Raw genomic sequence first — 12806 nt, 5'->3', positions numbered from 1 at the left:
AATATATAAAATTTATATTAATAAATTTATTTTACTATCTATTCCTTATAAAATAACCTATTAATTACTTACTTTATTAAAGTATGTAATACTAACCTATATACTTTTATAAAGTTTACTATAATATAAAAACCTTTTAAGTTTACTAAATAGTTATAAAAGTATTTTTATTATATTATTAATCACCTTAATTAACTCCTAATAAATATAAATAAATTCTTATATTTATAAATATATTAGATAATATAATAGTTAGTAAGATAAATATACTTAACCTATTATAATTATTACCTAAAAACTATATATATAATTCCTCTTAAAGGTAAAGGCGCTAAATATAATATTAATAACTTTATTTAATAGGTTAAAAGAACTACTTAATATATTAATCTTTTACTACTAGTAAAATTTATAAACTAATAAGTTTCTTTATAAAAATAACTATTTAATAAGTTATCTATAACTAATAAAGTTAGTAATAAAGCTAATAGTAAATACTCCTTTATATATTTTATTTATTTAATACCTAAAAGCTTAATAAAACTTTATAGTTTATTCTTCTTATTAAACTATAATAATTTTATAAAAAGGCTTTTAATAACCCTTATAAGAACTTTTATTAAAATAATTAACCAACTATATTAAAAGATTACTTATATTTAGTAAGATTTTATTAAAGATAAAGAATTTAAGTCTAATAAGGCTACCCTAAAAATGCTAGTTAATTTAATATAAACTATTATACTATAGGCGGTAAGAGTCCTTATAAAAAGTAATAAGTAGATATATTAGAAACCTTTAATTTAGGTATATTATTTATAAATTCCTTATATAAGTAGTTTATAGGGACTACCTTATATTTAGATATAACTAACCCATTTAAGGAGTAGACTAATAGGAAGGGGTAGAAGGGGGGGCCCATATGGGATTTAGAAGATACCCACTTTGAGGTGTGGCCACGGCTGGTCCCAGGCGACAGGGGTGTTTTGTGTGGGGCGCGGACTCCCGACCAGGCCGACGTCTGCCCCAGATTGGCGACATGCAACCATTTAGACCTCGTGGTTTAGATTAGGGTGCCATTGGCCAATCGCCCCCCTCCCCAGGCACAGGCTTGACATTGATTCTTTGATGCACGTCCGATGCACAATGGGATTTGATACCACACCATACCACATTACTACCTACACAAGCTACATAGGTACGCTCGGTGGGAGGCACTGGGGGCACCACATGTGCACCTGACCCCCGTCCTGCCATAGCTAGCTAATGTTTGCGCGGGTGTCGTGGGACAACAGGTATGGGGGCCACTGGGTGCATTCTTTTCTCTTCGTCGGAGCACACCATGCGGGCGGTAAAATGTGCGAGGGATGGGTCAGTCAGGGCCGGACCGAGAACTTAGAAGAACTCAAATGTCAAACAATAATGATAACAATAATAATAATAGTAATTACAGCCGCAAACGAAAGAGCAGGAAAGAAAAAAAAAAGATCCTCATCACGAGACAAAAGTGCACACACCATGTGATAATAGACGGAGTATACACAGTAAGCTAGTAACAGCGCCAACGGGCTCGTGGATGGTATCGTGAGCGTCAAAAAAAAATAAAAAAACAGTCTACGACCCCACGAAGCTTTTAGGCGAAAGCGCTCCTTCCCTTCCGGCCGAGGCGCCAGGCCGAGCTCGGCCAAATGGGCGTGGGAGGATGTGGGGTCGGGCCCAGATGGTGTGCTCTTGTTGCCCTTGTTGCCAATGCCCCTTGTCCGTTCCCGACATTCTGGGCCCCGGACGAACTTCTTGAACGAGAAGGAGCAGCAAAAGGGCAGGATAAAGGATCGTGCTGTAATCAGGGGAGAGGGGGAGGGAAGGAACTGGCCGACTACCTACCTTCCTGCCTGACTGACTGACTGATGACTGACTGACTGCATGACTGTCTGTTACATGGCTTATCCGAACCGGCTCCTAAACATGGGCCTGTCTGCCTGACCAGTGCCTAGGTGAACTCTGGTCCCTGACCCAAGCTGGTGGTATCTGGCCACGGCAGGGCCCAAGCAAACCTTGCGCCCTGCGCCCTGCGTCCTTTGCGAGAGAGGCCGACTCGGCCAAATCTAATCCCTCCTCTCGTCTCTCGTCCCCCCCTCTGCCTGGTGCCGAAATCTTAAAGGGGAATCACCTGTTTACCCACATTCCAGCCCCTCTTCCCAAGCACGGGACCTGTCGTACTGTGTACTGCAATCATCAATACGGACGGTCATGGACATGATACAATATCGTCTCCAGTCGATCAGTCAGTCAGTCTCAGTCAGTCAGTCAGTCGCAGTCAGTCCGACCCGGCAATCCGGATGTGGGGAAAGACGAGAACCCGACCGACCAGCCCGACCTGGGCACAGCATTGCGCATCCTGCACGTCCGGCCGGTGAGTTGGGAATTGGATCCTATTCTCTGCTCACCGGTGCGGGTCCTCGCCCGAATCATGGGATATTAGTGCCGCTTGGGGGTTCCTCCTACCGGAGGGAGCACCGCAGGAGCACCATCGCAGCATTGGAGCACCACCGCAACCCGCTGCTCTGGCACACCCTGCCTGTGCCGCGGCACGGTAGATACCAAACCACGGATCCACCGAGTACATCACATATGCCAGTGCCAGTGGTGTGACATGGAACCCAAAGGGAAACGGTGGCAATGCTGGTGCCTGCGAAACTCCGAGCCCCCAGCTCACAGGCAGACAGGCCAGGCAGCTTGACAGGGCATCAGAAAAAGGGTTGGCGATGGATGCAACGTTCTCTCTCGCTCGCCCTCTACGGAAACATCACCCGGGGACAGAGTTCACCTCACGGCAAACCGCTGCCAACCAGCAAGCCCAGCCACGTTTCGGAGTAGGATCCCGGTGGAAAGCTGGAATATACCCCGTCTTGCAAAGTCTTGGTAGATTGCACCGGCAAACAACCAAGCCCACGACCCGCGCGCGGCCGGTTCCTGCCCAAGAGGTCTTCTTGCTTGCTTCGTATCGTCTTCGAGCGGCGTCGGGCTGCTGGTCGGGGATCTTTGCCATCATGTCCGTCCGCCGGGAGAGGGAGAGTTACATGTGAGCCATCGACTTCTCGTCGCCCACAGAAAAAGACATAATCTCCAACAGTGGCCCGCTCCCCTCCACCATCCACACCCCAACCCTCCACCGCACCCCGAGACGAGACCCGTGACTTGAGGAGCGAGATTACCAAGTACAGGTCCCAAGGCACAGGGCCCAAAAGCCCACACCGTCGCACAGCTGCGAACGTGCTTTCAATGTTCCCAGTCTTACCCCCTGAGCCCATCGGCATTGAGAAGCACGATGGGGCATGGCCCTGGCCTCGAATTTGTTACCCGTTTTGAGATCCATGCTCGCCATGTGATGCGCGCACTCATTTAAGGTTTCCCAGACAGACATGGGCTCGCCTTTCCTGTTTCCGGCTACACAGCACCCAACCAACCAGCCAACCAACCCCCATCCCCCTAGTACGGGGTAGCCTTCCCCCTCCCCCCCCACCAGCCCGGTCGCACGGGACGAACTGGGCAGAGAAAGAAAGGCTGGGTGCCGGTTTCTGAACCCGGCCTGGTCTTTTTTTGGGTGGTACTTGGTTGGTCATATTTCCGGGGGTTCGCTTCAGGGCACAAACAACGACGCGCGTGTTGTTAGCCAGCATCGCCGTCAACGTGACGAATCTCGCCTTTTGCTTGAAACAAATAACGAAGACGGTGTTATGACTGCAAGGTATTTTGCTTCTATGATGCGCATGCAACCCTCTCAGCCCATCTCTCCCCTCCGCGAGCGGTGTGCATCATGTAGAACAGTAGACACTAGAGACACACACACACTGCACCTAAATACACGCACGAGGTGCTGCCGGCTGCCATACAAAAGAACCCGGCGGCACCTGCCGCTGCAGACTTCGGCCGCCGACGTCACTGGCTGGGACTGGCCAGAGATATGTGGCGTCCGCATCTCAGATATCTACCCTCCCCCTTCCAAGGAAAAATGATGGGCAGCAGCCCGGGGAACGGCGGCGCCGCTTCGCAAAGGACGCAGGAAAACAAAGCACGCATGCCACACACACACACTCTCTCTCTCTCAATGCTTGTCAGGCAGCCGCATTACGGCAGACACGTCGCATGAGGCGGCGACCGGGTCCATCTAGGATCTAGAATCTCCTCACGGCAAGGAGCCCATTGGCGGGCATGAAGAAGCAAAAGTGCCCAAGTGCCAACGCAAACCTGGATGGCGCACGCGGACACGTCGAGAAGAAAAAAGATGATTAGGAAATACATATCGTGTTCGACCTCGTCAGCTTGCTTCCCTCTCCCGGGGCTGGCGGGGGGCGGAGGGGAATTGACGGGTCAGAAAATATGCCCGCGAAACCCCCAAACACACACCATCTTCGCCTCGTCTGCGTCTCGCATTCCCGGGTGGGTGTTAAATTTTCAGAGACAAAGGCAAGGAAAAAAAAAGGGCTGGCCACGTTTGCGGAGATATGTTGTCGAGGCGCCACGTGCAGCTTCGCTTCCTACAGAGAAGGATGGGTTGGCGGTTCGAAAGTGGAAGTTGGTTATGGGAGGGGGGGTGGCTTTGGTGGGGGTCCAAAAAAAAACACCCGCCCACGTAATGCTCTATAATCTGAATAGCATGACCCAAGAGGAAGGACTCTAACAAAGCCGTGATAGCTGGGCTGCATTTGCGCAATTTGCGACCCCACGGCGGTGTCGAGCGCGATGGATGGGCTGCCTGGGACGAGAAACTTGACCGGCCTCGGCATCCTTCGAATCTGCTTCGAGAAGGAATCAGCCGAAGCTGGCGAAGCCTTGGGGGTGGGAGGGCTGGGTATGGGTGTGGGTGTTGGATTGGATGGTTAATGATAATGATAGTGATATGGTATGATATCGTTGCGCGCGCAGGTGCCCATCAAGTGACCGGTGTGCGGACGAATCCTGGACCATGTCGCCCTTCCCTGGTAGCCTCGGTGAACGCGGGGCAAGCTGGGGGGGGGGGGGCAGGCCTTGCTGCTCGCTCGCTTCACCTTTGCCGACGTTGTTTCCTCCCCCTCCCCTCCCCATTCCATTCCGTTCCCCGGATTAATCCAAGGTGAGACGAAATGGGGGAAACCCCTTAAGACCCCAGGGGCCCTGTCAGTCTGCCATTGAGATGTATTCTCCTTCGCCGAGATGGGGGTACACCATTGGGGAGACGGGTCCGGGCGTTTCGAAGGTCCGGATTAAGAAATCCGTTGGTCGAAATACCACGATGCAGCAACGGGGGCGCGGGCAGGGCGCCCTCAACCCCCAGGGAACTGCATCCTGATGGGATCAACAAGGGCCCCCGAGAGAGTGGGTGAGCTGTCAGTCAGGCAGCACGTCAGGCCGCGCTTTGGTAAGCAATGGCCCGCGCCGTCTGGTCCTTCCCGCCGTCGTCGCGCGGGGGTCCCTCCTGATTCTGTCAGCTTTCAGTAATGGGATGGATGGGTGGTCACTGGAGCCCCGGCGCACCGGGGAGACGCTCCCACCGCCTGGGGCTGACGGGTTAGACGGGGGGGGGGGAGATGGTGATGCTTTTGATGGGCTTCGAAACCCTTGCGCGGCCGTGGGTTGTTGATCAGATCAGCAAGGGACAAGCGCGGGATGCCCTCGATTGGTGCGCCTGGGCGCTGCTTTTAACGTCAAGCCAGACACGGGAGGTGGTAAGACGGGAAGGGGGGTCCCAGACTCCCAGAGCTGAAACTGTGAGGGCCGTTGTGTGCCCCGGTGGGAGAATGGTTGAACCGCCTTTGTCAATCAAGTGCGGACGTATTATTATCAGTAGTGTGGATTGTTGCTCGTTAGCGCGCACAATCCAATGAATGGGGGTCGAGAGAAGGGCATTTCTCGCTCGGCCGTCGTCGCGTAAAACAAGCTCAGGAGGCAGGTTTAGCAAGGGAGGCACGAGAGGCCTTTCGAGACGACCTGTTCTCCTATCATGTGGTGCGGATGGCCATCGTGCGGAACACGAGGAAAGTGCGTGGTGTTTCGAAGGTCCGTGAGAACAGTCATTGGCAAGAAAAGCAAAGAGGACCCCCACTGCTACACGACAGCGAAGGCGACCCAGGAGCCATTGCGTGTTTCGGTAGGTCACTGGCGAGCGAGCCTGTACTGCTAACACCCGTGCCTTTCAGCCACTGGCGGTAGGATTTGATCCTGGGGCAGATGACCTCGTCGACCACGTCTCCCCCACTGCAACGTCCGACAACATTGGCCCAGAGACACGGCCTAGGCATGCCGGATAGCATCTGCCATTATCATCTAGCACGCGCACATGGCTACCTAACAGCAACAGCAGCAGCAGCAGCGCAGCGCCTCCAGAGCAAAGGGGTCGCAGCCGGTGGTTGAGCTAGCGAGCACTGCAGTGCGTAGCATGGCGCACCGATGATCGCCAGCTGGGCAGAGTGCGAGGTCAATATCAGGCCTCGGATAATCAATTAGACAGATGTCTGTCCGTCCGTCCGAGGCAAACTGGATTGACGCTTCTGATGACGCTCCCGGAATGCCATGAGCATGTCCCGAGGTCATCTGCTCCCGAAAGGGGCGGGAGTTCCAAGCCGCTTTAGGCCTGATTCCCACCAGTAGGGCCAGTCACGTCAGTTCTGCGCTGGCCAGCACTGCCTTGCCCGGCGTCTTGCCTGTGGGCGATGGCGATGGCGATGGCCACGGCCACGGCCATGGAATGAGTCCACAAACCTGCCTGGCAGCCCTGGATTGTGACCAAGACCTGGTCCTCAGCTCTCTTGATTTTGTTCAATCAGCGAGCGCCACGGGATGCGTGCGCGGCGCGGTAGATGCTGCGGTTGGGTGAGGCATCCAGCTTGTCAGGCTGGGCTGGGCTGGTCTGGCTATCGGGCTGAAGAGGACTGCCGTGTGTGCAGCCTGCTGCCCTGCCATATCTGCCAGGGCTGGGGGCTTGGGCCCGGGGACCCCAATCCGATGCAAGCAAGATTATCCGACCTGACAACAGATTGATTGCAGCACGTATCAAAAATAGCAGCCGTTTGCAGGTGGTCATATGGGGGGTCATATGGGATGTCCTCATCAAACCAAAACCCTAAATCTGGGGAAGCGAACCGGTCGGTGCGGCGCTGGGGGTGGGAGGCAAAGCAATGCGTTGTCCACCTGGCAGTCTTGTGATGCACTTTTGACACGCACGAATGCGCGGTCGAGCAGCGGCGGGCAGGGCTGGCAGGGCGGGCGACAAACGACTTTGTCCATGATCAGCCATGCGCACGCAGATCTGGACGCATCCAGGGACGTGAACATCGTGACCGTGACACGGGCGGGACCCAGGCCCAGTCAATTCGCCGGGGAATCGGGAATCGACTTCCTCCCAAGCAGGGCCCAAGGTGAGGGACGCGGGTTGCGTGGGTGACCGAGCGAGGCGTCAAGCTCAGGGCCGGGCCAGGCCAGTCAGTCAGTCAGTCAGTCAGTCCTGTCTGGCAGGGCAGGGCAGGGCAAGGCAGGGTAGGGCACGCCGGCAGGGAGCGACTTTGATGAGGCGCGGGATGGACACCTCAGGCTGGGCCGGGACTGGATTGGGTCGAGAGAGGGTCACGGGACGGTGGCTTTGAGGCTGTTGATCGGATCCGTTTCGGGGGGGGCCAGCTTGGGGGGACAAGGGGAGGGAGCATCGAGACGCGCCCGCAGTCCACAAAGGGCGGGACGGAGAGGCGAGCTCACCGTTTTGTGCATCCGCGTCGCTGGTTGCGGAACTTGGCCGATCTGGGGGCATTTCTACGAACCGTCGGCCAGAAGGGCCAGAACGGTGCAAGAGGGCGGCTTCTCCATTTGGGGCAGTACCCCCCAGCCGCGTTTGACCCGATGGGGAACTGTGGTGACAGGTGCTTGGGAACATGGGGATTTGGCGAGCTGTCAAAGTCCATCATGTGACGAGCGGACCTGCGCGAAAGCTGGGCCGCCGTGTGCTACCCAAACGGGTTGGCGTCCCTTTTCGAAGCTTGCCCAAAACGGCACCACAGGTACTGCCCCCTTTGGATGCCCGCCGTTTGCAATACTGCCCCATCAGGTAAAAGCGTTCCTCCCCCGGTCGGCCCGTCTCTGAGAAAAGACGCCCGTCCTTCGAACTCAGCCCGTTTGGCGCATCTCAGACAATCCGAAGTCCCTTTCTCCCAACGTTCTGGGCCTCAGAGGAGTATCAAAAGTGGAGGCAAGGAAAAGGCAGCAAGACATCTGCTGCATCACAGCACAGCGCTCCGTGTCTACGGTGCCTGAGCCGTGGGCAGTCGCTTCCGTATCAACCGGCAAAGGTCGAACCGAGTGCCGGTTTCTATCTATACGTAGATATCGTGCTTGCGCACGCTCAGCCAGCGGACAGACAGGACGAAGGAGGCATCAGTCAGTCACGGCCAGGGAGAAACTTCGGTGCTTCTCGTCCCGCTTCATCAAGTGCTTTGCGCGTTTGATGGCCAACATCCAGTGCTGTCTGGGGAGATCACATTGTCCCAGAGCAGGCATGGGCGGGTGGGATGGATGGCATAGGATGGGATGGATGGATGGATGGGCTTTGTTGTTGCTGCTGCTCGATTCGAAGGAAAAGATACTTAGGTACATACATTGGCCGACACGGCGGGACGTGGACAGGTACGTACCCAAACGGAGACCCCAAGTACATGTGTACCGAGTACGTACATGTGCATCGGTACGTACCGACTCGTGGTGCTTTGTACCGGATACGGGTACGTACCAGCCGCTGGTGTCGCTGTCACTGAATCTGAAAACGTCCCTTTGGCCAGGCCCTGACTTGGGCTCCTCCCCTCCTCCCTGGCCCCTGCCCAGAGTGTGGCCCTTCACCGCACAAAGTCCCATCCCACGCCCAGGGCCCTGGTCAGCCAAAGCAGATCCCCCCCTCCACTTCCCAGCTCCACTCGTCCTCCCCTGTCCATCGTTCTGCTGATGACCCAGGCTCGACTTCCCTGGGAAGGGGTACCCGTACAGCGCTGCTTCTCCGGCAAAATACATCTCCCAAGTACCCTCTCCCATCATTCCCCGCCCAGAGGTACATCCCCAACCCAACCAAACCAGGGACGGCGTCCACTACATTACATTTACATCCCGTCTCCCTCTCCCCACCGTCCACCACTGCCCGTCCTCCTCTTCCTCTCATTATCTACAACTACAACTTTCCACAACGACGACCTCACCTCACCGGCGCAACCTTTTACGACCGGTTTGTCCTAGAAGCAGTCCTCACACTCGTCGTCCACCCTACCTGCAACATCCACCGCAGCCTTCACGCACTTTCTCGCCCTCAGTGCACCGCCCAACCAAGGTCCTTACTTTGCAGCGTCATCGCGCATCGACCTTGAGCAGTATACCACGACCTACAGACATATCACCGGCTGATATCCCCACCTTTCGACGGCCACTTCTCTCCTGCGATCCACTCCACCCTCGGTGACGATTCGAACTCTACCACCAAGAGTTCATCTTCGCACGAATTGCGCTTCTACCTCGCGACCGCCTCGCGACCAGCACTCACCGATCCACCCTGCCCTGGTCGGCCTTCAGCACTTGCTCGACCTCACTCGAGCACCATAGCCTCCGCGCAATGCCCTCGACCCTCAATGCGCCTGTACTTCAGGTGGATGCCAATATAATCCATCAAGTCGACACATCCAACCCCCAGAACCTCTTCAGCCTCTGGTGCAGTAAGTCGTCCCCACCCCCACCCCCACCCAGCTCGGGTCTTGACCAGAAATCCAGTGCTCTCGAGGTGCGCAGACGCTCTGCCACAAGGAAGAAGATTAGAGAACCTCGTCTGGAGGTTATTAATGGAGGAGGTCCCTAGCGAGACTGCACCCAAGACCGCCACCTCTCTGCCGCGCGAAATTCAACGCCCAGCACGCAAGTCTTCTGCCGAAGACGTTCCCAGGCTATCTGCCAGCGTCGACTCGCTCGAGAACGACGAAGCCGTCGAGTTCTCTTCCGACTGCTCCCCACTCGACATCTCCAGGCCACGCATCCGACGACAAGACTCGTGCACGAGCACTCGCAGCAGGCACATCTCTTCCGAGAACCTCGAGAAGATGGTTTCGTCTATTGTGGAGCAGAAGGAGTCTCTGTCTTCGCCCCTCCCGGCGCTGCCACCACTTGTCGAGCCAACCAAGGAGGAGGAGCCCTTGATACTCCCTCCCCCAGAACTTATCCGATCCGGATCAACCACCACTGAGTCTCCAAGCAAGGACTCGGACGGCCCCTCGGACTACTCACCCCCGGCTTCGCCCGACATGCAGACCAACAAGACCACCGTCGTGCGCGGGTTTTCGCCCTCGCAGCGTCCCATCCCTGCGGTCTTCACACCACCCAGGACGACATCTGAAATCCCAGCCCCCAAGTCCTCCCCCGCGGCAAAGAACGTCGAGTCTAAGAAGTCTCGAGCCAAGTTCGTGCTGGGTGGATCATCAGAGGAGTCATACAGCGACCACGGCCACAGCGTTGACACAAGGCCTACCCTTGCGCCACCAGCACCCAAGAAGAAGATGTTCCAGATTGGCGGCTCCTCGGAGGAGGACAGCTCGCTGAAGAGCGCCCTTGCTTCTCCGCGCCACCATGGTCTGCTGGGTGCGCACAAGAAGCAGACCTCGTTCGCCAACAACCTGACGACCGAGATCCCTTCCGCATCATCTGCTGTCATCGACGAGGATGACGAGAGTTGTTACGATGAGAGCGCCATTGATGATGACGATGAGGACTGGGAGGACTCGAACGAGGAGGAGAGCGGCAAGAACAGTGTGGACGAGAAGACCTTCTTCCAGCGCGTCGACTCCAATGCCAACCTCACCTCGCGTCGGTCTCTCATCACCCTGGCCCTTGAGTCAAACCAGCGCCGCGGTCCCGCGCCGCACCTTGGCAACATTGCCTCGCAGTCCACTTCTGCCATCCCTCAGCGTGCACGAAACAACTTCAACGGCCCTTCCATGGTTGCCTCTCCCAACGACTCCGACGATGCGCCCCTCATGATGAAGCGCAAGCCCCGTGGTGGCCCGCTGAGATCCATCAATGAGATCCCCCGTTCTTCGGCCCAGCCCATCGCGCCCACCAGCAACGGTGTCAGCCAGCCCATTGCTTTCTCTCCCAGGACCACCCGCCGCAACATGATGTCGACAGAGCTCACCGAGTCGCTGCGACGCCACCTCTTGTGGGAGAGGTCTCAGAAGACCTCGACTGCTAACGCCGTCCTGAAGCGTCGCCACACCTCCCAGGACGTCGCCAACCTGAAGCAGTACCCACAACAGCCCCACATGAACAGGGACAACAACGACATCAACGCCAGCAGCTGGGACCAGGAGTTCACTCGGGAGGCCTTCGCCGGGTACCACACCAAGGGCTGGTAATTCTCATCATAGATCCTGGCCGCCCTCACGCACACCCGACATTCTACATCTGCATATACCCATTCAAAAAGTGATACCCAAAAAGGACAGGAAAACTGGACTTCCAAATCTTCGGCACACAAGAATGTGCCTTTGTACAATTTCAATCGATCAAGCATTGCGAAGCGACATGCTTTTTTAACGACATCGAAGCATGAACGGCGGCGTTTTGTTTTATCCACACATGGACGAACCGGCCTCTAATCCTGGCAGGCGGTCGACTGATCTGGAGTGTGCTTTGCTTTTTTTTCTCGCTTCGTTTCGATCATGATACCACGGTCTCCGAATCGCATCAATGCTTTCCTGTACACACGAGTACAGGCTATTTTATTTCCTTCTTGATACCCTCATGATGGGGTTTGGCTCAAGGGATTGGTTTTTTTTTCGTCATCAGGTCACTGGCAGGAAGGAAGAGGGTGTATTTTACTACGGCCCCAAGGGTACAAAAACGGGATGTTGGGCAACCAGCAGCAGACCTTGACACCAATTGTCACCGGGAAGGAGGCGAAAGACAAAAAAAAGATGGTCTTTCCCGGCGAACTACAAAGTGCGTTCTTTGCCACGCAGCGAACATCGGAAAAGGGAGGTGATGGGGGCACAACAAAAGTACGAGTGGAAATTACCCCTTCAATCAAAAGGACGACCTCGTATAGCAACGAGGCTTGATACAAAAAAATCTTAAACCTGATGAATAATTCTCATGATCATGTCCCAACTGCTTCTCCAGTCTGAAACTACTACTAGCTAACTATCCTTACATCCATCAACCAATATACTCCGCCGCATGTGCCAGACAATTGAGGCGGGCATGGATGCGATGACTGGCTCCCGAAAAGACTTCGTGCTGACAGAGCGGCATGAACGGCTCTGTTCTGTGGGGCGGTGGCAGACCGTATCGTGGTGTGAACTTTCTCCGTCGACTGACGAATCTGCCCTTCTCCAGGTGGGGCGGGCAGCTCTTTGCTTACCAAAGCCCAACCCAACGCAGAAAAAAAAAGCCCAAGAGGGGAAACGTGATATATCACAAAACACAAACCCTCAATGAGTGCGGAGCCGCATGTTCCAGGTTGGCCTGGCTGGCTGGCTGGCTGGCTGGCACTCCCCACGTGGAGCACCAGCAGGGCTTAGCCAGCAGGGAGGAGGAAATGAAGAGAATAAAAATGGGGAAACACTGAAATTTTTCATACTCTATTTTTTTTTTAAAAAAAAAAAAAAAAAAACTAAACAACTCGAGTCTGGTGAGGTGAGGAGGACCCATAAAAGAGCCGTGTGAAGGGCCGCTGGAAAAAGCGAGCTCGCCTATCTGCAATGCACTCACTGTACTGTACTGTACCTGTCTGTCCATACTGCTTTGGTACACTACGA

At 54.6% G+C, this 12806-nt stretch overlaps 1 protein-coding gene across 1 annotated transcript; it reads left to right on the top strand.

The window, feature by feature from the left end:
• Positions 1-9003: 9003 nt before the first annotated feature.
• KVR01_000424 (uncharacterized protein) lies at positions 9004-12410 on the top strand. Its single transcript, XM_044793331.1, has 2 exons — positions 9004-9716; positions 9772-12410. Exons 1-2 carry the CDS (start codon positions 9617-9619, stop codon positions 11400-11402), a joined length of 1731 nt encoding a protein of 576 aa, XP_044650373.1. The 5' UTR covers positions 9004-9616; the 3' UTR covers positions 11403-12410.
• Positions 12411-12806: the final 396 nt, after the last annotated feature.

Source organism: Diaporthe batatas (genome assembly GCF_019321695.1).
Source record: "Diaporthe batatas strain CRI 302-4 chromosome Unknown Contig00001, whole genome shotgun sequence".
NCBI classification, from domain to species: domain Eukaryota; kingdom Fungi; phylum Ascomycota; class Sordariomycetes; order Diaporthales; family Diaporthaceae; genus Diaporthe; species Diaporthe batatas.
This window is presented reverse-complemented; position numbering and strand designations above follow the sequence as displayed.